This window comes from Rhamphochromis sp. 'chilingali' (assembly GCF_963969265.1).
Source record: "Rhamphochromis sp. 'chilingali' genome assembly, chromosome: 14".
NCBI lineage: Eukaryota > Metazoa > Chordata > Actinopteri > Cichliformes > Cichlidae > Rhamphochromis > Rhamphochromis sp. 'chilingali'.
In genome coordinates this window covers 15,827,696-15,852,248 of record NC_137941.1, presented here as the reverse complement: position 1 = coordinate 15,852,248, position 24,553 = coordinate 15,827,696, and the positions used below count along the sequence as shown (strand labels likewise).

Sequence of the window (24,553 nt, the reverse complement as noted above, 5' to 3'; positions counted from 1 at the left end):
TGTGTGTGTGTGTGTGTGTGTGTGTGTGTGTGTGTGTGTGTGTGTGTCACTTAACACTGACCTATGAATCAATCAAGTACAATAACACACAGTTATATAAGACAATTTGCCATAAAGTAGTGTTTTTGCACCAAGAAAGTGATTTGCACAGAGCTAAAAGCTGAAAACTTGACACATCTTTGCATGATGTTTGGTGTCTTCTTAAAAAAATCTTAAGAAACTTGACAAGTGGAGGATAAAAGAAGAAGCCAGGCCTAAAAACTATCTACAGCATATGAACGATGAGCATTTGATGGGTGAGTTTTTGAAAGTAAATAAGAAAAAAAGCAAAGATCTGACCCAGGACATGAATCAGATGGGTGGCTGCCAATAAGCTATTCTTTATGAAGAGGAAAAGGATAAAATTAATGTAATTTGAAGACAGAAAAAAGTAAGGTCAGATTTTGACCTACCAGGCAATATCATCTGGAAAACATCTAGTTGGCTTCATTTTTCAACATCACAACACACAGCCAGTAAAGTAATAACATACCTGCATAGAAAAAACCCATAATGGAACACTGTCAGTCATTGATTGGCTTCCTCAGAGCCCGGACCTCAACGTTATTGAAGCAATGTGGGATCATCTTGAGAGAGAACAGAACAAAGGCGGCCAATATCCAAAGAATCATTGTTGTGAATGTCCTTCATGAAGCCTGGAAAACTATTCCTGAAGAATATTGCCTAGGAGACTTCTGCGCTTTTTTGCATACTACATTGTAACCCATCTACTCGTTTTGACCACTTAAAATATCTTTATAGAAATATTATTTAAATGTAACTGTGTTATGTTTGTTGAAATTTCTGTAACCCCCTTGTCTCTCTTTAAAAATGCATTTTTAACGTCAGTGAGCGTTTTACATTGATAAATAAATGCTATATAAAAGTTGTTTCGCCAAAAACTGATTGTAGCTTCTACCTCGTGACAGAAATATTCTCTCTGATATCGATATTTTTGACATATATTTCATAGTATAGGCAAACAAGATGATCACGTTTTGGCACAACTGGCTGGCTGGCTCTATCGCTACATTAAAGAACAATAACAGAGTTTTCAGGGTGGAGAAAAGAAACCGGGGATGGACCAAAATAACTCGTGACGTAGAGATGAGTTGCTTGGAAGTTTTCGCTTTTGAAATATTCGTTTTCCCTTTCTTTTCTGGTCTCTGTGCTTCAAAGTTTGAATTATATAAGGTCAGATTTTGGCCTACCAGGCAATAGTACTAGAAAGGTGTTGCTATGGTCGCCAATGCAGAAAGTTCACTACAATAATGTTACAATAATACTGTGTACGATAAACGATTTACAAAAAGTCAATTTAGGTCACTTTCTGATCTATTGGAACTACTGTGGTCCGTTAGTGACACCCAGTGGCCGTTTTAAATGTTGACTGCTTGGGAGAAACGAAAGTGAAAGAGCTCCATTTTCCTCGATAAAGGCACCGTGAATCAGCGCGTTTGCTGTGAATGTAGTTTTAGGCAACGCAGGAGCCAGTTTAGTGATCTGTTATCGGTTAAGTGAGTACCGATGGAGTCTGAAACGGATGAAATGCGCGAGTGCCTGATCGACTGCTTGAGGCCGAGGCTGAAGGAGCTTATTGTGGTGGATCGGGTCCTGGATCTTATAGACTTTATCGAAAACGAGCAAAAGGAACGGATCAGGCAGAAGGCCAGAAACGATGGTGATATTTCGGCTGCGGACTACCTTATTAACGCAGTAGTTCAGAAGCCACATACTCCCGGATGGTTCACTGCGTTCGTTGACGCACTGAATAACGGGGGCTGTAACTTCGCAGCTGACTACATGCAGTTAAATCTCCCAACTCCCGAAGCTGAGGCAGAGAATGAAAACTGTGTCCGACTTATTCACTTACTTATTCCCAGCCTTGCAGACATGGCTACAGAAACAGTGTGTGCACACTGTTTCAGTAAAAGACTGCTCACCGAAGATGAGCGCGACAGAGTAAGTACATTATAGTGCAACCAACCTTTCAAAACTACTACTGCTTTATCTGCATGCTGCTTAGCACATGAGCTTTGGTGGTAAGAGAGAAAATATTCAAGTGTCAAAGGTTCACTGTGTGTATTCACACTAATTTCACTGGTGTGGAAAAACCTCGAAAGTATCAGTATAGCTTCAGTATTTACCTTTTCTTCCAACTGTTTCCCAAAACATGTCTTTTCTGTCTTTGACCACTAGATGGCAGACAAATGTAGGCCGCTCATCCTTTTGGTGGCAATGCCTTTCTCTGATTGCTTAGCAAACTGACTTTATTCATTACACTTGTCATCTAGATTACGGCTGAAATAGTCAACAGGGGACGCAGGAGTGGCGCAAGGGAACTTTTAAGAAGAATTATCAAATGTCCACCAGGATGGTATTCAACATTTCTTCAAGTTCTTAAAGACACTGAACACCATGTGCTCTATAATGAGTTGACTGGCAACGAAGGTAACTGAACTACGCTGGAAGATACACACCCAATACACCAAATACTATCAGGGAAGTTTGGGACACAGAAGTCTCAGTGGTGAGATATAGACAGATTGTATAAAACATGTGCACATAAGTGATTACAACTACAGAGGGAATTCAGTATCTTTAATCCAACTGCATTAGTAAATATACTGTGATCATTGCTTTGCAACAATCCCACTAATTAAAATTGGGATGATTAATTATGATTAAGAGTTTTAGTTATAGTCTTTATTACATTTAAAGCCATGTTCTTGGTGTAGACTAGTGTAACAATGGAAAATAACAAGTTATCATTTTACTAAACAGTTATCCAAATAACCTCAAATAATCCTGGAATAACCATATTTATGGAAAAAGATAATCATCATTAACTTAAAACATTCTAGAAGGCATTAGTATATATGCTCACTGGCCACTTTATTAGGTATACCTGTTTAACTCCCCATTAATGCAAATATCGTGTTGGCCAGTCACATGGCAGCAGCTCATGACATGGTTAATATAACCTGCTTCAAAACGAGCATCAGAATGAGGAAAGTAATCTCAATAGCTTTGAGTGTGTCATAGCTGTTAGTGCCAGGCAGACAGCTCTGACTATTTCACAGTCTGCTGATCTGCTGGGAATTTCCCATGTAACCATCTCTAGGGTTCACAGAGAATGACCAGAAAAAGACAAAAGAAATATCCAGTAAGTGGCAGCTTTCTGGGAGAAAATACTTTGTTTTCCAGACTGCTGATAGGTGGCAACAGCACCTCACTGTAACTCCTTGTTGAGCACATGGGCCACAGCAGCAGAAGACCATGGCGGATGTCATTCCTGCGAGATAAGAACAGGAAACTGAGACTGCAGTTTGCACAGGCTCACACATGGCCTGCCCTGTACCAGTGGTTTAGGCTGGTGTTGGTGACATAATGGTTTGGGGCATATTTTCTTGACACCCTTTGGGCCCCTTACTACCAACAAACATCGATTAAATGCCACAGCCTGCATCCCATCCCACCCCTTCTTGACCACAGTGTACCCATGTTGCTCCCAGCAGGATACTGTGGTATGTCACAAAGCTCAGATCATCTCTTTTTTTTTTCTTAAACGTGACAATGAGTTCATCGTCCTCAAATGGCTTCCACAGTCACAAGATCTCAATCCAATAGAGCGCCTTTAGGATGTGACGGAGTGAGGCATTTCAATCACATCGTGGATTTGCAGCCAACAAATCTGCAGCAACCACATGATCATCATGTTAATATGGAAAATCACAGAGAAATGTTTTCAGCATCTTACTGAATCCAATTATGTCAGTTCTGAAGACAAAAGGAGGCCGACTGTGTACTAGCAAGGTGTACTTAACAAAAAGGCCGGTGCGTGCATAAAGGCAATGATTAGTTCATAATTACTCAAAATAAGTCTAACTCTTCATCATTAACTCTGATGCAAACACAGAGCAGCACAAAATAGTAGCTACTCATTTATTAATAATTACTTCACCATTAGTTACTATTTTCCTGTTGCCTCATGCATCACACTAAGTAATTACTCAGTAGTTCCTTCTTACTGCAAAATTACTTTACCATTACTAACAAAGCAAAACAAAACATCATATTTAATTTCTGATCAGTTGTTTTCTTCTCAGTATTTTCACCAGTACCTTCTATTTCTCTGTCGGTTTAAGTAAAGTGAAATGTCAGATTTAATAGTTGTAAGGTAATTCCTTAATACTCAGGGACTGGTTTGCCATTACTGTTTACCTACTCAAGTAAAGTGAAACATCTGTCTTTATGCAAATATTGATGTACTGTATTATAAAGTGTTACCTGGTAAATTGTTACTCCTCATTTCTAAAATGTTCCTTTTTTACATTTTTTAGGATCAGATAAGAAACCATCACTGAAAGACAAACCTATAGCTACAAGGGAGAGTCCAACATCAGCTGAAAGTTGTGATGGCACTGAATCCATGGAGATCACCGTGAACGAACAGCCTATGGATCAATCCACAGGTCACACAGAGCATGTCTGTTTAATGTCAGCATTAAGGAGAGCTGAGGAAGTGCGCTCACACGTGTCATTCTTACTGTTAATCTAACATATATCTAACATTTCTTTACTAGAAATTTAAACTTTTAATGCGTATACGGAAATATGTAAAAGGTTGAAGGAATACAAACAAAATTCAGTTTACTTAAAACTACAGCTAACACTGTAACTACCAATTTTTTAACTTTGGTTTATGTCCTTTCAGACTTGTATGCAGGCAATGAACTGCCCAGCAACTCGGAGCCCTCACAGCCAGGTGGGATGGGTTCACTTTTATTCACCCTGTTAAGGCAATTAAAGTATTTAAAGGGGTTTTTGGTAATTACAAATATTTTATTTGCTTCAGTAGGTCATGCACAATAACCAAACTAAGATCAGTGCAGCTGTAGCTGCCCTAAAGTATCCTGAGTATCCTAAAGGCAACATGAAGTACGGTAAAGGAAAAATGTTGTTGTAACATGTGGTTACATTAGTGGAACATTAACTCTGTCCTGCCAGGCAGACAGCTCTGACTATTTCAGAATCTGCTGATGTGCTGGGAATTTCCCATGTAACCATCTCTAGGGTTCACAGAGAATGGCCAGAAAAAAGACAAAAAATATCCAGTAAGTGGCAGCTTTCTGGGAGAAAATACCTTGTTTGCCAGACTGCTGATAGGAGGCAACAGCACCTCACTGTAACTCCTTGTTGAGCACATGGGCCACAGCAGCAGAAGACCATGGCGGATGTCATTCCTGCGAGATAAGAACAGGAAACTGAGACTGCAGTTTGCACAGGCTCACACATGGCCTGCCCTGTACCAGTGGTTTAGGCTGGTGTTGGTGGCATAATGGTTTGGGGCATATTTTCTTGACACCCTTTGGGCCCCTTACTACCAACGAGCATCGATTAAATGCCACAGCCTGCATCCCATCCCACCCCTTCTTGACCACAGTGTACCCATGTTGCTCCCAGCAGGATACTGTGGTATGTCACAAAGCTCAAATCATCTCAATTTTTTTTTCTTAAACGTGACAATGAGTTCATCGTCCTCAAATGGCTTCCACAGTCACAAGATCTCAATCCAATAGAGCGCCTTTAGGATGTGATGGAGTGGGGCATTTCAATCACATCGTGGATTTGCAGCCAACAAATCTGCAGCAACCACATGATCATCATGTTAATATGGAAAATCACAGAGAAATGTTTTCAGCATCTTACTGAATCCAATTATGTCAGTTCTGAAGACGAAAGGAGGCCGACTGTGTACTAGCAAGGTGTACTTAACAAAAAGGCCGGTGCGTGTATGAAGGCAATGATTAGTTCATAATTACTCAAAATAAGTCTAACTCTTCATCATTAACTCTGATGCAAACACAGAGCAGCACAAAAAAGTAGCTACTCACTTAAAACTACAGCTAACACTGTAACTACCAACTTTTTTAAACTTTGGTTTATGTCCTTTCAGACTTATATGCAAGCAGTGAACTGCCCAGCAACTCGGAGCCCTCACAGCCAGGTGGGATGGATTCACTTTTATTCACCCTGTTAAGGCAATTAAAGTATTTAAAGGGGTTTTTGGTAATTACAAATATTTTATTTTGCCTCAGTAGGTCATGCACAATAACCAAACTAAGATCAGTGCAGCTGTAGTTGCCCTAAAGTATCCTGAGTATCAGAATCAGAATCAGAATACTTTATTGATCCCTGGGGGAAATTATTTTTTGTTACAGTGCTCCATTTTAAACCAACATTAAGACAAGACAGACAATACGCTAACTAAGAATAGTACAATATATACATATATATACATACATACATACATAAGTCACTTATAAATAAATATTTGGAAAAGAAACATGTGTAGTTGTAGCAGCAAACAGTGTGTTAAGTGGATGCGTTGTACAGGGAGATGGCCACAGGCAGGAATGATTTCCTGTGTCGTTCAGTGGTGCTTTTCGGTAATCTCAGTCTCTCACTGAACGAGCTCCTGTGACTGACCAACATGTCATGGAGTGGGTGGGAGGTGTTATCCAACATTGTCTTTATCTTGGACAGCATCCGCCTCTCCGACACCACCTTGAGGGAGTCCAGCTCCATCCCCACAACATTGCTGGCCTTACGGATCAGTTTATTTTTTTATTATTTTTTATCCTAAAGGCAACATGAAGTACGGTAAAGGAAAAATGTTGTTGTAACATGTGGTTACATTAGTGGAACATTAACTCTGTCCTGCCAGTTTCGCACTAATAAACAAATTCCATGTGTGCATCATGATGAACTACACAGAGGTCAAAGAGGACAGCGCATAGCTAGCAGTTCAAATGAAAACCATATGCTGGAGTATAAGGAAATGTAAAGGAAAAGTTACATTCATGTGGCTCTGTAGTGTTTGGCTTATATGATGGATAAGTACATTTCTGCTTGGAATACTCTACCCTGAATAGCGAAGCAGGAAGAAAAGAGTTGAATCAGATTAGTTCTTTTGCAGTTTAGTCAGGTTATTTCAGTAGTAGAAAGGCCCCAAAGATGTCTGCAGCCTGCGAGTAAATGGGTTTAACAGAGTAGTTTACATGAAAGATTGTTCCTGCAAGGCGAGTCTCTAGCAGAATTGTTTTTTTAAATGTTTTCTAAAATGAGCAGAGCTCATACTCAGTCCTAATGAATCTGAAAACAGCTCTATGTTTATTTCTTGAATAATTCTATGGGAACTGCTTTCAGAAGTTCAGGAGGCCACATGGACCACTGTTTACTTATTAATATAATTAAAGCTCTTTTTTCTAATCATTAGAGACTTGCATTTGCTTGCATAAAGTTGCTTGAAACAACACCGTAACCTCTGGCATACCAAGTCATTAAAAATTGTCTGCACTGAGAAAAAAAAATAAGATTTGGGGGGTTTAAACTCTCACTGGGGGGGAAGAAGAACTTAGAGTTGAGTGGAAAGGGGAGCAGAGTAGGGGGTACATTCATATTGCTCCTGGTGTCTTAGCCATGTATTATCCCCTGCCTAGACAGAGCAAATAAGTAACAGCCTGCCAGCAACTTGGAGTCTAAGTGGATCATAGTAAGTCTATTGTACTTGTAGAGGAAATAAGGCAAATAGCAATGACTTGTAATGTCTCTCTCTAAGTAATCTGATTATTATAAAAACATATATAAGAAAACATAGTGCTTGATGTTAGTCCGCCTCAACCCATCCCTTTTTATTGTCACTTTCACCTTTAGATTAGTAGACTGGTGTGAAATATCAAATAGCACTCACTATATAGAGAGAAGCATTTGCTTTTAAGTCCTAGTGTTGTATGGTTTGCATTAAGTAGTGCCTCTCAGTGACATCATTTATAGAGCACAATGTTTTCTTGTAACACTGAAACATGATTTACATGCTCTACTCGGTGCCTTTGTTTGTGGTTTAACTATTGGAAGTGTTTTAAAGTTAGGTCATCTTACATGATATGGATGTACTGTACAGTGTACGTGTATGTTCTCTGTTTACCCAGGAACAAAAACAAAGAGAAGCAGGCATTTCCTGTTGGTCATGTCTGTAATTGTGGGTTGCTGACACAGACAGATGTTTTGTGATTCTGAACCTCTGCTCTCCTTTGCAGATGGAAGTGCCTTAGAAGTTGCCAGAAGCCCAGAAAAAGAAATTACTCTCCGAGATTATCAGATGGAAGTCGCTGGACCTGCCTTGGAGGGGAAAAACATCATCGTATGTCTCCCCACAGGAAGCGGTAAAACCAGAGTTGCAGTTTATATTACCAAAGAACATCTGGACAGAAGGAAGGCTGAAGGGAAACCAAGAAAAGTGATCGTCTTGGTGAACAAGGTACTACAATGTCTGTCTGGTATAGAATACTTCTGGGTTTGCACTATTATGCTAACCTACTTCTGTCCATTTCTCATTAAGCACTCCTGAACATTGTTATTTTTCAGCACATACTTCATGTGGTCTGTTGTAGGTTTTCCAGCTGTAAAACTATGTGGTTGCATTTGAAAACAATGCAACCACATAGAAAATCATCACAGTTTTTGATTCTTGATTTGTGAAAAAGAGCAGAACAGTAACCCCGGTGCCTTTACTCTCTCTGCTCTAAAAACCAACATCAACAGAAGCTCCTAAATTACTGCACAGCTAATTTGAGACCATGCCTTAACCAAACAGTCTAGCATATATTTATGTGTTCTGGTTTACTAATGTTGGCACAAACACTTAAATCATCAGGAGCTCTCTGATCCTAAAAACAACAGTAAAGACTTTTTCTAATTTTGTCAGTTAAATCTCTTGACTTTTGTGGCATTGACTTCATGAAAGTTTCATGTGCTCTGATGCCCTCAGGTTCCTCTTGTTGAGCAGCACTACTCTGCAGAATTCCTGCCCTTTCTCAAGAACAAATATAAAGTGGAGCGAGTCAGCGGAGACTCCCAGCTCAAAATCTCTTTCACAGAAATCGTGAAGAAAAATGACATCATCATCTGCACTGCCCAGATTCTGGAAAACTACTTAGAGAGGGCTAACAGTGGAGAGGATGAGGGCGTGAACTTAAGTGGTATGATATTTCAACAAAATTTCACAAAATTTAATACATTATTCTTGTATTTTTTTTTTAAAAACACACTCTTTAACTAAAATCTATCCAGGCTTAAGCTTCAAACTCTGACAGCTTCTGGAATGGAAAGCCACCCAAAGGACAGAGCGGCATCTCCCCTGATAGCATCTTGTCAAAGTCTTCCGACTCTGCTGCTTACTCCTGTTGGCACTCACAAGTCCAAGGTGGAATAGCCACCTCAGTGGAACATATGCTGTTTGTTGAAACGCCTGAAAGCATGTACTTTTTTTTCCTCCTGGTTTCCAGGCCACACGTCTGTTCAAGCCATCAGTGTGTGGCTCATCAAATTCACATGAGAGCTTCTATCACCCAAAATACATCAAGCTGCCACTCTCCATTCTCTTTTTCCTCCAGGGAGGATTTTGCATTGCATCGTTTAAACTAGTACATGGGAATAATTAGAATTCACCCTGCTTACACTTTTGTAAAATCCAAACTATATAAAGTTTTTTTTGTTTTTTGTTCTTTGAAGTAGACAGTTTTCCAACATATGTTATTGTGTGGCATAAACTGCTGTGTCAAAGGTTCCTAGAAAAGTACTGGTTTGCGTGGGTAGGTTTGGGAGAGAGATGGCATCTGTGAGGGAAATCACCTCTGTTTACGTAACAAGCAAAATAAATGGGATAAAATTAGCTCTGCTGGTCGAGAAAATTACAGTCTTTTAAGATTTGAGCACTTTTGTCTCTTGGCAGTAATGTGGCAGCGAGAAATTGGGACACGTGCATGTTATTTTTGAAACAAAGCAACATTTATGTGTTTCTCTTTTGCACATATAGACCTGACACTCATTATAATAGATGAGTGTCACCACACTCAGAAGGGAGGCGTCTACAACCACATAATGATGCGATACCTGAAGCAGAAACACAAGAACAAAAGGCTCGTAAAGGAGCAGAAGGAGCCTGTGCCCCTCCCTCAGATCCTGGGCCTGACTGCCTCTCCAGGGGTTGGGGGAGCCACGAAAATGGAAAAAGCAGAGGAGCACATACTGCGTGTAAATACTGTTTCTCTGTCTTCACCTGTGTGGATAAAAGTGTTGCATGCATATTACTCTACTCATTCTTGGCACATTTAGTCATTATTTAAAGTTAGCTATAGTCTTTAAGGCTTCTGATTAATATATCTGACAGTCTGGGAAAGAAAACTAGTCATCAGTCATGCTTCTTTGTGTCCATACCAAGTAACTCACATGTCACAGTGAACAACATCTTTTTTTAATCAGAATCCTGCTCCAGTTCTTTCTGCTTCAGTCATAGAGAAACTTGTTGATTCAGCCAAGTTCTTTCCACTGTTCCACACTGACCATGCACACAAGGCAGCCATAAAGTTTCCACTGCAGCAGAAAATAAGCAGAAATACGCTCTATCATGAGATCAAGATGTGGGATTAATTTTAACACTATAAATCTTTGTATTTTTTTCACAGATCTGTGCAAACTTGGACGCTTCCAGAATAATGACAAGGCGCCAAGAGGAATTCAAAAAGGAGCAAAGAAAAATAGTTGTTTCTGTTGAAGATAGGAGGGAGGTATGGCTGTTTAACATGGCATGGTTTTGTGCCAAGCTTTTCTTTGACTCTAATTCATATGAGGGACTCCAGCTGATGTTAATGCAGGATTACATGTGTGTGAAACTAAATATCCTTTTTAGGATCCCTTTGGTGATGTAATCAAGAAAATTATGACCGCCATCCACAACCATGCCGAGCTGACCCCCACCTGTGACCTCGGCTCTCAGAATTACGAACAGTGGGTTGTTCAAAAAGAACGACAAGGTGAAAACAGATTTTTACGCTCATCTTTCACTAGTTATCGTTTGTTCAACCTCCCATGGTGTGTAGTGTCTAAAAGTACTTGTCTCGATCCATTTTAGCTGCAAAAGATGAAAATCAGAAAGTACGAGTTTGTGCAGAGCACCTCCGACAGTACAGCGAGAGCCTGAATCTCTGCAACACGATTCGCATGCAAGATGCCTTCAGTTTCCTGAACAAATACTACGAGGAGGAGATGAAGAAAAAAACTGCCCCGGAGGAGGAGCATAAGATACAAATCACAGATACTGAGAGGTTCCTCTTCAATCTGTTTAAAGGTATTGTGAAACTAAGCATTCGCCTGAAAATTCAAAGTAGTTGTTGACTTTATAATCTGAGATTTGGAAAATCTTTTTTTTTTTTTGGTAAATGTGAGGTAAGATATCGTTTGGCTTAAATTAGCTAATAGATGTGAAACTGGGATCTAGCTAAACGAGACTTGTCCACGGAAAATGAGGTCCACCTGTGAACATATGCAAATGAAAAGCAAAAAGGATTTTGAAGTCTGCAGTGGTTGCCAGCATTCAGAACAAAAAAGACAAATTATTTGGGCTGTATATAAAAGACAGACATGGCCACGCAACATCAGCCAATGGTCATTAGTCTACCATTTTGAAATACTGAGTTTGGCATCATAGCTGCCGTCATTTGACTTTGGATGCTGATGTGATCATATTTGAACGACAGTGTAAAGTAATAAGTTATCAGCTAATGGATGCAAGCTTGGATAGCAAGATCCAGCCAAAGACTGCACAGATATTAGTTAATATGTGCCTGCAATTATATTAAAATTTAAAACACAAAACCTCTTCAACAGTCTTTTATTATGATTGATACACATTGAGCCATTATTCATTTTCTGTGCCAGTCTCATGCATTAAAAAGGTTCCAGGACTCATCAAAATAATAAACTATTATCAGGAGTTCCAGTTAAGGCATTCAGATTAACTAAAAAGTGATTCTTAGCATAGAAATAGCAGCTTTTTGTTATCCAATTTCCTAATAATGCAATAAAGTTTAAGCCTTTGTACAATTTAAACAAGAACAATATCTAAAAATGAATGTGTCCTTCATCATCAGGGGTAAAGAAGCTGTAGAGACCAAAATTATTTTTGTACTTTCTATATTACTGCCTATAAAATTAGCCATTTTACTTCTGGAATATGTGGAGATAGCCTAAAAGGGTAATTTGAGAACCTTCATGGTTTGGCAGTTGAGCCCTATGCGTTACAGATTTCTACCAGGCACAACTTAAACAAATTTATAGTCTACCTGTGAATTTTGTGGTAGATTTGAACCCTTCCCACATTTCTGGTCCTGTTGTTTAGCTGAGCTAAGCTGCTTATCACTGTACTTACTAGAGGTATAAACCCTCATATTTAACTCATAAAAAGACACCATATCTTTGATGTCAGCGATAGAAAAGTGTAATTCAGTTCTTTGTAATCTGTGTCTGACAGACAACAAGAAGGAGCTGGAAACTCTAGCAAAGAATCCGGAGTATGAAAATGACAGCCTGTCAAAACTAAGAACTAAAATTCTGCATGAGTTCAGCTCTCGGGATGAAGCCAGAGGGATTGTTTTCATCAAAACACGACGCAGCGCCATTGCTCTAAATCAGTGGATACAGGAAAACTCCAAGTTTGCTGACATTGGAGTGAAATCAGCATATGTCATTGGAGGAGGAGACCAGAGTGTTGTTAAACCAATGACCTCGGTGAGTGCTACATTTCTCTCTATTTTCCTGCACAATTATTTGCGCCTTACACTTAACCTTCTCTTATAAATCTGTTTTAATCAGGCAGAGCAAAAGGATGTGTTGAAAAAATTTGGCAACGGTCAAGTCAACCTGCTGATTGCTACCACAGTAGCCGAGGAAGGCTTGGACATACCAGCCTGCAATTTCGTTATTCGATATGGCCTTGTGACAAACGAGATCGCTATGATTCAGGTCAGTAATGAGTTGAATAATGAGCATTGAATGTGGTATACCCAGTAATTGAAGGAATATTAGCCTGTGTAAAACAAACGTGGTTGCCTACCCTTCACTCACAATCGCCTTTCTCAGGCCCAAGGCAGAGGAAGAGCCGAGGACAGCAGTTACACGCTGGTCGAGGTGAAGAACTCCGGGGTGGCTGAAAAGGAGTGCGTCAATGAATACCGCAAGAACATGATGAACAAAGCCATTCAGAAAATTAAATCCTTAAATCAGGCAGCCTATGAAAAAAGAGTACGTTTACTTCAGAATTTTTAGTCTCAGTTAAATTGAAAACCCACATGGCTTTGAGACTTTTTTTGTTTGTTTGTTCATCAGATCACTGAGTTTCAGATTCAGGCTATAATGGAAGAGAAAGTAAGAATGACGAAGAAGAAGCAGAAGGACATAAAGAACGAGAGCCCATCTAATGTAAAGTTTAGCTGCCGAAGCTGCAGCGAGCCAATCTGCACGGGCGACGACATCCAGATCATCGAAAACATGCACAGAGTCAATGTGACGCCACAATTTAGGTACAGTTTACAATTCAGTTCTTAACCGTTTGTATGTGTTGAACTGTATTCCACTCGTGTAGTTGTGCTGTGATTATTATCAATTTTACTGCATCTTTTTACAGAAAACTTTACATTCAGAGAGAAAATACTACTCTTCAGGAGCGTCTTCTCGACTATGAGACCAACGGCTTCATTGCATGTAAAAACTGCGGACAGGTAGATTCAGTTTAGCTTTTTCAATTATTTGGAAATTCTCTTGTGAATCTTAAAAAGATAATCTTATTCAGAATGTTCAATTTAGTAGATAACTAAACACAGCATTGCTGCATTAACAAGGAGTCGTTCAGCATATGCACAAACATGATGCTTAAGCATAATTAGAAAAAGTAGGACATTTAATACTCTTGGTCATAAGCAATAAAGCTAGTTCAAAGAGAAATGTGAGTCTGTCATATGACATAAGACTGCAGCCCTTTAATTTGAGATCATGTTTCACCACAAATTTAGATTACAGGACAAAAGGGCATAAAAGCAAGCCTTTATTTAGTCTTGGTTAGGCCTGCATTGAGAATAAAATACTCATTGTATGTTGTGTTGCATTCTGTTACAGAGATGGGGTTCAATGATGATGTACAAGGGGATCGAGTGCCCCTGCCTTGATGTGAAAAACTTTGTGGTGAATTTAAATGGAAAGAAGATTAGCAAATGCACCAAGTGGAATGAAGTCCCCATCAAGTTTTCTGCCTTCGACTACGCTGAACATGCAATCAACATGACCATGTCCGATAACTCGGATGATGACGAAACAATGTGAATTATAACCACGTAGAATAACCAGCGACTGAGAAAGCCTTGATTTCTATTGTGTTGCCGTATGGCCGACACAGGATTAATAACCTTAGCAGAGTAGTGAATGTTATGTTTCCTTTGAATGTTTACTTGTTAACTGGAGAAATGAATGGTGATGGGACTGAAGTGTGTTCGTAAAGAAAAAGTGTGAATGTTTTACATCATTTTAATGGTTAAAGTATTATTGTGAATTGTGCAAAATTGCAGAATAAGGGTTTTACTCTTCAATTATGTTCGCATTTGATGGGATTTACTGTTGAAATAATGCATGATTACAGTGTATTAATTTCTATGTAAGGGTTTGTCACTGGTATTAAATGAACTGGAAAAGCAAAGCAAGAAAATAAAGTATATATATATTTTTCCCTTTCAAACTCTGGCTGTCTCATGAGATGGGAGTCACCGAGTCTGTGATAGCCCCTCAGAGCCCACCTGTCACACACAAACAGGTGCTGTGGATTTTCCATTAAATCCACAGGTTAGTGAGTCACTACGATTGAGACAGCACTGCTATTCCTAAAAGCCTCTTTTAAGCTTGTTTGCGCAAACATATATATTACCTGCTTGATCGTATTGTCTGGATACACAAGCAGGAAGCTTGTTTGATCCAAAAGTATTACAAAACTGACTGCCCTTCTCATTTTTATCTCATTTTTCCTCTTTATGCTCATATTTAAATAATAAATCAACAACATTTTAAAAAAAAAATACAGTTACTTCATTGTGTACGCTAAGTGAAAAGCCACGTAAATATTTTTTTACACTTCATGGTTAAGTATATTGATGTAGACACACAAAAAAAACCTGCTTTTCCAGCTGTCCTGTTTTGTTGCGTGAATACTTTACGCCCATAGTGAAAAAGCCACTTCCTAATACCAGCAACTTGTGCGCTCTTTCAAAGTTGGGCAGCAGACTTCGAGGAGGCATTTCTGTCGACTGGTCTCAGAAATGCAGCGAGGAGAGAAGGAAACCTTCGACTAAAGCGGGACGGAGCTCCGTTTTCTCATGCGGCTGCATTAGTTTAAAGTTACCTTTGCAAGCGTACGGTTATGTTAACTAAGCTGCATGTTCCAAGAAGTGACTGTAAACTTCACGCCAGCTGCCTTTGAGGAATATTTTAAAAAACCAAGAGCTTCACGGCGACTTCATCTGGACCATGGTCAGTAATCGATTTACCATCAGTACTGGGGGGGAAACAAAGAAAATCTGTGTAAAAGCATGGCTACTTACTGTGACAGTGTGAAGCTCACCGTGGGACTAATAAGTTACTAAAGGAGAGCCTGCAGCGTCAGCATCTTGTTGTGTGCTTTCAGAGGATTTTTATAGGCTGCCACTTTTGTGTCACCTTTCGCAGGGCTGCAGTAACAAGGTGATGTGGGGGGTGATAGGGGCGGCTGTCGTCATCACGTTAATAACCATTCCAGCAGTTATTTACAACAGTAAGTTAGAGCCTTGGCCCGTGAGTCGCTTTTCTTTTCTTTCTTTTCAAAAAGCAGCTACAGATGTTACTTCAAAGCAGACTTCTTTCTGTGTTTGCGCATTTCCTATTTGTTTGCTTTATTCAAGCAACGAAGTTGTAAATGCGCAAAAAAAATGGTCGTCACATATTTTGGAGTGTTGGTATCGTTACATGCAAGTTAAATAAATAATGCAGCACATGTGTATCATTTCAGAATCTGGTGGTAACAAAAGGCCTTTTTCTCTTGATGACTACTTTAATGACACCTTTAGATGGAGAGCCTACAATTTGTATTGGATATCAGGTATCACTGTCAGTCACTTAACCTCTGCTATACCTTCTGATTTTGGTAGCATTAATCTCCACCTTTGATACAAACTTCTTGGAAGCTTATCTATTATCCTTGTTCCTGCAGATAAGGAGTATTTGCATAAAGCAAGAGACGGGAATGTCTTTCTCCACAATGCTGAAACAAAGGAGGAGTCGCTGTATTTGAGCAATTCAACCTTTGTAATATATTTGTACTTAGACCAAATATTTTCCTAATATATACTGTCACGCATGTTAAATAGCCTACTATGTATATTAGTATATGAATTCTGCAACACATCCATAAGTTCATGCAGTCATTTTTATTTCAGGCCCAAGTTGAAGCCACAGATTATTTGCTGTCAGGTGATTATAAATACATCGCCTTTGAAAGCAACTACACAAAGGTGAGGTGTTAAATTTCACCTAGTTACGTTTCTATCTTTATTTGTATTTTTTTAAAGCATTATTTTTTTTCTATTTATTATTATTTCTATAATTCTGCTAATGAAAAACCTGCAAATGAAAGTGTTTGTCGTTAAAATCCTACAGAAATGGAGACACTCATTCAGTGCCTCATATTCGATCTATGACAGGGAGAGTTCGTAAGTAGCTGTTTTTTGTGAGTTTTATCAATGAATTTTGGTTCCCACCCCAAATGTATCATCTGTAAAAATGTTTATTCATCAGTTGGTACATTACTATTATGCCTGTATGTGTTCATATTTCATCGTAGAACTTTTGTCACGCCTGCAAATCTTCCACGTGTTGTGCAGTACTTTACCTGGGCACCAACCGGAAACAAATATGTAAGCGCTCACCATGTACTTTTTGTCTCCAGTGAATAATAAGTTGCAATTCGGTTTATCTGAATAAATATTTATTTATAATACTTGTGGCTTATTTTTGTTGCAATAAATTTGTAGCTGTATGTTTATGGTTGAAATCCACTTTTTTTTTTCAGGCCTACATTTCAGACTTCAACATTTTTTTCAAATCCAATGTCAGTGCTGATGAAGCTGTGCAACTGACACACAACGGGAAAAAGAATGAGATCCTTAACGGTGTCCCTGACTGGGTGTATGAGGGTTAGTGACATTATTATTTCTTTTTCAAAAGTGTGCATCTGTATGGGTTAATATTTTTCTCCAATAATTTCAGAGGAGGTGTTTGCATCGAATGGGGCAGTATGGTGGTCCTCAACCGGAAAGTTCTTGGCATATGCAGAGTTTAATAATACAGAAGTTCACAAAGTGGAGTTCTCTTGGTATGGATCTGAGCAATATCCTCAGACAGTGGCCATTCCATACCCAAAGGTGGGATTCTATAACTTTCAAACATGGAATTATGAGCAAAATATAACCATCAATATCAATTTATCATTTTAAATTGTCAAAAATTGTCAGATCTCTTGTTATATATAATTGTTTATCACAAATATTATATTTGTATTTGTATAGGCTGGATCACCCCTTACTAAGGTGAAACTTTTTGTTGTCGATACCACAAACCCATCCCACCGCACACAGGTGTTTGCGCCCGCTTCTGTTTCTTCTGGGTCTGTATATTATTTAGCACATGTGTAATCATTTACCGGAAAATGCGATGCCTTCATGGTCTGTCTTATGTGAAAACCTTTTCTCCTTCTGTCGCGTTTACTCAGTGATCACATCTTGTGCTCGGTGACCTGGGTTACAGATATACGCGTTGCAGTGCAGTGGCTCACAAGAAGACAGAATTATGTGGTTGTACAGATCTATGATTTTGATGGAAGTCGCTGGACAGAAAAACAGGTAGCTGTGACTTCTCTGCTGAGGAAATCGTCTTGATGGCCATGCTCTGCTAATTAACTGCAACTGATGTCTTTACTATCTATAGAAATTCGAGCAAACAAGCAAGACTGGATGGGTGGGCCATGTAAGTTTCCAAAAGATTACTGATATAGTTCTTTAAAACCTTACTTTGATGTATCACTATAACGTATTACTTTGTTTTTTCCTTAGTACGTGCCCTTGCCTCTTTTCTTTGCTGAAGATAAGCTTAGTTTCTACAAAGTGATGAGTGACACTAATGGCTACAAACACATTCATTATGTGAAAGATGTAAGTGTTACCAGTTTTCTTTATGCAGAATGTGTTGCACAGTCATATCAATCATGTGTTTAGATTTTAGTGAGTTACTAAAGGAAGCTCTTTAATTAAGGGCAAAGCAACCCCTGTTACCTCTGGGAAGTGGGAAGTTATCTACATAAGCAAATTAACCAAAGATGCCATGTGAGTGATGAATCCATACGTTTATGGGGAAACTGTATAAATCTTAAAAATGTAAGTAAGAATATAAAGACCTGGTGTGTGAAATTCCTTTCTACAGATATTTTGTGAGTAATGAGTATGGAGGAATACCTGTACAGAGAAACCTCTACAAGTAAGGAATTATTCTCATCTGTCCTCTTTTTTTACCAGTTAAAATCTATATGTAGATAATTATATAGGTGACGTGCTGATTTTTTTCATCAGGGTTATGATTGGAAGCAGCCCCTCTGCCCCCCAGTGTCTCACCTGCAACCTGCGTAAGGACAGGTGCCAGTACAACTCAGGTTACTTCAGCTTTGACGCCTCTTACTACCGAATGGACTGCTACGGTCAGTTACCCATTCACATTTTCTCTTACTGTAAGCAATAACTCACCGATTTGGGGTAGTGAACATCTGTGAACACTAATCCTTGCTGAAGGCATGCAGACGATTTGATGTGTAATCCACTTCTATTTGTGTGTATCCTGTTTTGTTTTGTTTTTCTTGAACCAGGACCTGGATTCCCCCTGTACACACTCATGGACAGCAAGGGCTCAGGTGCAGATTCATATAACCCAAACACATTGTTAAATGACTCATTGCACTCACATGGTATACTATTAAAGGATAAAGCTACTGTTTTTGAAGGTGGTCAAATAAGAAGAACCCAGTAAATATTCCAGCAGAATTTTCTTGCTGTAGTTATTCCTTCTGTCCATACAAGCCATTCATATTTTGTGCTTCCAATGGAGTTGATATGGGATCAGATCTCAAGGTAAAAGCGAGGCTTTAATAGTCCAGAAAGGTTTTAAGTATTTAAGATCTCTGTGTTTTTATCTGCATTTGAAAATGTTCTATAAAACGTAGTTAATTTGGTACTGAAAAAGCTGATAGCTGAAAGCCGAAAAGCTCATTTTTAAAGTCCTTTGATTTGATACGTTGTACCACTGAAAGCATATATGTAACTTCACATTAACTTTAGGCTGCAATAAATCTGTAAACCAGCACTAGGTGCTGTTTTGGTTTCATACAGCCAGTAGATCGAATATAGTGGCCCAAGTTCAAGTACTTTTGGCTGCTCTTTTACTTCCCAAGGATTCATGGCAGTAGATGGATCCACATATTTGATTAGACACAGATTTTACACCAGATTCCCTTCCTGACATAATCCTCCCATTTATCGAGGCTTGGGACCAGAACTGGGGGTAAATGGTAAATGGTAAATGGCCTGTATTTGTATAGCGCTTTTACTAGTCCCGCCTAGAGACCCCAAAGCGCTTTACACACCCAGTCATCCACCCATTCACACACACACACTGGTGGAGGCAAGCTACAGTTGTAGCCACAGCTGCCCTGGGGCAGACTGACAGAGTACACTAGCTTTCGAAACTCTGAGGGTGGGTTTGTGTCTCATCTCAGTTTTGGGAAGCTGTTGCATGTACAGAGAATGTGGTAATCATTGCACCATAAATGCTCTGATGAAGAATGAGTTTTGAATATTTTGTAACGCATTTGCTACATTAAGTTAGACGCAGAGTGGTCTAAACGCGTCACCTCAAGTGCAAAATAAGGAAGGTAATTCACGAAGCTCCCAGAAAAAAGAATAAACAGCAAATCAAAATGTTTCAGAGAAGTTAAGGTTCCTCAATGATGAACACTTTGAAGTATGCACCTTTATGTTTGTTTTATGGACACAACATTGCAGCTACTTTATTTATTTGTTTTCAGAGCTTGCCATTCTTCAAGACAATAAGGACCTGAAAAAGAGTTTGTCTGAATTCCAAATGCCAACAATGAAACATGGCACCTTAAAGATTGGAGGATTTGGTGAGAAATGCATGTTGAAAAATCCATCTCAGAAACTGTTGAAGACATATGGAAATCCTCTGCTTTGTGTTTGAATGTATGTCTAATGTGCTCTTTTTCACATGAGCACACACGATGGTTCTTAGTAACAGCAACATTTTCAGCATAAACAATGGTGAATTACAACTAAGGTTGTATTGCCTGTTTAATGATTGTAAGTCAGTAAGTATATCAGCCATTATATGTGCTGACCAGATGTTTTGTAATGACGTCCTAGTATGTGAAACATCGTTTTCCATCTTCTTTCCTGTGTTTTTGCCAACAGATCTTTGGTATCAAATGATGTTACCACCCAATTTCAAGAATTCTAAAAAATATCCTCTTCTTATTGATGTGTGAGTGAGCAATATTCCAAATTGCATGTGACACCACTAACGTTTACAGAAGTAAATTTACTGTCTTGCTCTCCTTGTGTAGTTATGGTGGTCCGTGCAGTCAGAGTGTGAACTATCGCTTCAAGCTGAACTGGGGCACGTACCTCTCCAGTTCACATGAGATCATCATTGCCAGCTTTGATGGAAGGGGAAGTGGTTACCAAGGGGATGAAATAATGCACTCAATCTATAGACGCCTAGGGACATTTGAAGTGGAAGATCAAATAGCTGCTGTGAGGTAGGTCTGTCTAAACGTTCAATCACCTCTGTGATGAGTGTTGTTCTTTAGCTGTTGTTTGAAGAAATTTAATCTTTTACATACATACAAAAGTCTTCATCTAGATAAATGCCTGGTGTAGTCTGGTTTAACAAATGTGTTTTGCCCCAGATAATAACTGATCTCCCTGTTACAGGAAATTCATTGACATGGGATTTATTGATGAAGGCAGAATAGCAATATGGGGCTGGGTAAGCTGTATTTTATCCTGCTTTTTCCTCTTTCTTTATCTTTATAATCACTTTACATGTTCTTACTAATGCAATCTGTTCTGATCTTCAGTCATATGGTGGTTATGTTTCCTCAATGGCCTTGGGTGCTGGAACTGGACTCTTTAAGTGTGGAATTGCAGTAGCCCCAGTAGCCAAGTGGGACTATTATGGTGGGTGAACATGCATACATAGCCTATCATATACATACTCACCCACCACTTCATTAGGTACACCTTGCCAGAGTAGCTTGGATTCCCTTTTGCTTTCAAAACTGCCTCACTTTTTTGTGGCAAAGATTCAACAAGGTGCTGAAAACATTCCTCAGAGATTTTGGTCCGTATTGATAGGACAGCTTCACACAGCTGCTGCAAAATTGTTGGCATCCATAATGCAATTTGTTGGCATCTCCTGTGCCACCACATCTCAAAGGTGCTCTATTGGATTGAGATCTGGTGACTGTGGAGTGCATCTGAGTGAACTCAGTTAAGTTTTTAAAGAACTATTGCTAACAACTGCTGAAATAATGCTTTATCCTGCTGGATGCAGCCATCAGAAGATGGGCACACTGTGAACATGGTCACCGACCATACTCAGGCAGGCAGTGGAATTTAAATGATGCCCAGTTGGTACTAAGAGGCCCAAAGTATGCCAAGAAAATATTTCCACCACATTACACTACCACCACATTACACTACCGCCTGAGCTGTTGATACAATGAAGGATCCAACTATGCTGCGTCAAATTCTGACCCTACCATCTGAATGTCAAACTACTAATCATGACTCACACCGGACCAAGCAGCATTTTCTTCTGTTGCCCACTTTTGTTGAGCCTTTGTGAATTATAGCCTCAGTTTCTTGTTCTCAGCTGACAAAACTTGTAACCAGTGTGGTCTTCTGCCACTGTAGCCCGTCTTCTTCAAGATTTGATTTGTTGTAAATTCAATGCTCTTCTGTATATGTTTGTTGTAACAAGTGGCTATTTTAAAGCAGATTCTCATCAGATCTCTTTCATCAACAAGGCATTTTTTACCCTAAAAACTGCTGCTCACTGGATAATTTCTTTTTTAGACAGTGCTCTATAAACCCTAGAGGTGGCTTTATGGGAAAATCCCAGCAGATCAACAGTTTCTGAAACACTCAGACAAGACTGTATGGTATCAACAACCATGCCATGTTCGAAGTCACTTTCATTTACCATCAATATCAGCATGTCATCTTAACAATGTCTGTATGCCTAAATGCATGTGGTTGGGTTGAACGCAACCACATGCATTTGTGCGTCTGTGTTGATGAGCAGTTGAACATGTTTAACTATCAAAGTAGCTGCTCAGTGTAATTTTACAGGCTGCTTATTTTCTTGTATGGCCTTCACTTTACATAAGCTGTATTGTAACAGTGTTAGTATCATGTTTAATCCATTACTTTTCTCCACATCTTCAGTGTGATTAATATTTTCGTGCTGAATATAAGAACCTGCCTTATGTGTACAGGGAAGGCAGGAAAGGGCATATTGATGCTGTATCCAAAATTGCTGGCTTGGGCAGTGAGTCACTGACTTTTTTTTTTTTCACTGCGAAGCTACTCAAAAGTCTTGAATATTCTAAATCTTGTTTTCATTACGACTTTAGTGAAGTCATGATGAAAATGTTTGTAGAATAGTGCTTTCTCAACATCCTCCATCATGCACCAGATGATGCAGTATGCAAAGCAATCATTCTGATTATTCAGCTGACCCACCTAAAGACTGAAATATCATCTTAAGAAATATTTGGCGTGAAAATATATAAAGTCAGTAAAAGCCCAGAAAAAAGTAACAGCATTTGAATTGATTTCAGTGTACATTCAGCAGAATAAGAGAGATGTGTTGTTTTTCCTGCCAAAACCTAACTGTGGTTAACCTACATTACTCACAGTGCCTCCTTATTGCTGTTATTGAACCCTGAGCTTCTGGCCTCAAGTAGAGATAAAAACTAGGATGGTGATTACACCTCTTTGTAACTCTACACTAGTAATTTTGACACGTTCAGCCTTGAAAGTTGATGGAGTTCATCTTTAAGATTTCCTATAGCTTGTAATCATTCAATCTAAACTTTTCCTTCCCTATGTTAAATACGCATGATTTATTTTTGTGTTTCCATTGTATCCACTTTTGCGGTGTTAACTGAGTTTTCTTCCACAGATGCAGTTTACACTGAACGCTACATGGGCAAGCCAACTGAGAATTCCGACTCGTACAAAGTAAATATCATTCAGATTAGCTGTGTGGTGAAGTAAAGGCACATTTCTGCCTTGAGACTGTTGTAATTCTTTTATTTTCTAGAACTCCACAGTGACCTCCAGAGCAAAGAACTTCAAAAATGTTCAATATCTCTTGGTCCATGGCACAGCGGATGGTACGTTCTGTTATTTCTTTCAGTCATTTCTATTTCTGATAAGACCTGAACATGTGGTAGCCCGTTTTCTCAGAGGCGTTCCAGGTAACACAGTAAGCCATGCACAAATAGACTCTGTTTGCCTTGATAGAAACTTGAGCTTTCAGTCACGTAGTAAAAGCTCTGTCTTTCCCGTAGACAATGTCCATTTCCAGCAGGCTGCACAAATCTCCAAAGCTCTGGTGGATGCGCAAGTGGACTTCGAGGTGATGGTAAATATTAGCTTAGGGAAGTGAGGCTAATATTAGGAATGATGTTGTTGATGTAATGAAGATTTCAAATGGAAAAAAAACGTGGTCTATTATAAGCAAAATTAAATCTAAAATAAGTGTGATTTAAGATGTGCACGATGTTATCTGGAATTGACTTATAGTCTATGCACTAATCATATTCTGGTATTGCTTTCAGTGGTACACCGACAAGGACCATAGTCTCAGTGGATCAGCCTATCATCATATATACAGGCACATGAGTCACTTCCTGCAGAAATGCCTCCTTAGTCCCAAATAGATGTGAAGGATGTAACAGCATTTGTAGGCAACAGTTGTTACCACAGTTTCTTTGTCTAATGCATTTTTAATGTGCTTTTTTTAATTGTAATATTCTGAAAGCCAGGTTGAACTAATGCAACAAATGTTAGATTGCTCATTTAAATGAGCATCCGTATGTTGTGTGGAATTTTTGCAAAATATGTGATATGCAAAGATACAAGTCCTATCATGCATTTATAGTTTAAAAAATTTTATGTATGTGTGTGCGTGCGTGTGTATGTGTGATTATCATAGCATACATTAACTGCAATGCATTGCACTGATTTGTTGCAAAGTGGAGTCATTTGTGTTATAAGAATATTCAAATAAACTTTTTTCAACATTTAATTGATTCATTGCTTTTCTTTACAAATGGTTCTTTTAATAGGCCAAAAGATTATTACTGATCTCCTTACTGTTCAAACATGCAAATTAAGATTAAAATAAAAACACCCAGTACTAACAATATATAACATTAATGTGTGCTTTGAATTAGGTTTTATTATAC

At 38.9% G+C, this 24,553-nt stretch overlaps 2 protein-coding genes and 1 long non-coding RNA gene across 5 annotated transcripts; 2 read left to right on the top strand and 1 right to left on the bottom strand.

Annotated features, from left to right (window-relative positions):
- The first annotated feature begins 1,430 nt into the window (after positions 1-1,430).
- ifih1 (interferon induced with helicase C domain 1) lies at positions 1,431-14,931 on the top strand. Of its 2 annotated transcripts, none has more exons than XM_080902468.1 (17): positions 1,431-2,001; positions 2,334-2,490; positions 4,383-4,514; positions 4,757-4,802; positions 5,994-6,049; positions 8,142-8,362; positions 8,873-9,083; positions 9,920-10,137; positions 10,569-10,670; positions 10,793-10,916; positions 11,015-11,230; positions 12,413-12,669; positions 12,754-12,903; positions 13,021-13,182; positions 13,267-13,460; positions 13,565-13,658; positions 14,053-14,931. In XM_080902468.1, the coding sequence occupies exons 1-17, from the start codon at positions 1,567-1,569 to the stop codon at positions 14,254-14,256; spliced, it is 2,979 nt and encodes a 992-aa protein (XP_080758594.1). In that variant the 5' UTR covers positions 1,431-1,566; the 3' UTR covers positions 14,257-14,931. The 2 variants fall into 2 exon arrangements, with proteins under 2 accessions (XP_080758594.1, XP_080758595.1); XM_080902469.1 differs by having other exon boundaries at positions 4,757-4,807; positions 5,999-6,049.
- On the bottom strand, positions 2,627-15,642 carry LOC308409606. The gene is made up of 3 exons (XR_013974039.1): positions 15,522-15,642; positions 5,186-5,285; positions 2,627-3,334 (listed from the first exon to the last, which is right to left on the bottom strand). It is a non-coding gene; the product is annotated as an uncharacterized lncRNA (long non-coding RNA).
- On the top strand, positions 15,174-24,377 carry fap (fibroblast activation protein, alpha). Of its 2 annotated transcripts, XM_080902470.1 has the most exons (26): positions 15,174-15,450; positions 15,646-15,730; positions 15,965-16,054; positions 16,166-16,260; positions 16,392-16,466; positions 16,612-16,664; positions 16,796-16,868; positions 17,024-17,147; positions 17,221-17,375; positions 17,520-17,617; positions 17,723-17,852; positions 17,938-17,976; positions 18,063-18,161; positions 18,262-18,332; positions 18,430-18,483; positions 18,576-18,700; positions 18,866-18,910; positions 20,081-20,179; positions 20,484-20,553; positions 20,636-20,830; positions 21,006-21,060; positions 21,152-21,251; positions 23,263-23,321; positions 23,404-23,476; positions 23,654-23,727; positions 23,924-24,377. In XM_080902470.1, the coding sequence occupies exons 1-26, from the start codon at positions 15,448-15,450 to the stop codon at positions 24,023-24,025; spliced, it is 2,241 nt and encodes a 746-aa protein (XP_080758596.1). In that variant the 5' UTR covers positions 15,174-15,447; the 3' UTR covers positions 24,026-24,377. The 2 variants fall into 2 exon arrangements, 1 of the variants encoding a protein (XP_080758596.1); XR_013974038.1 differs by lacking the exons at positions 21,152-21,251; positions 23,924-24,377.
- Positions 24,378-24,553: the final 176 nt, after the last annotated feature.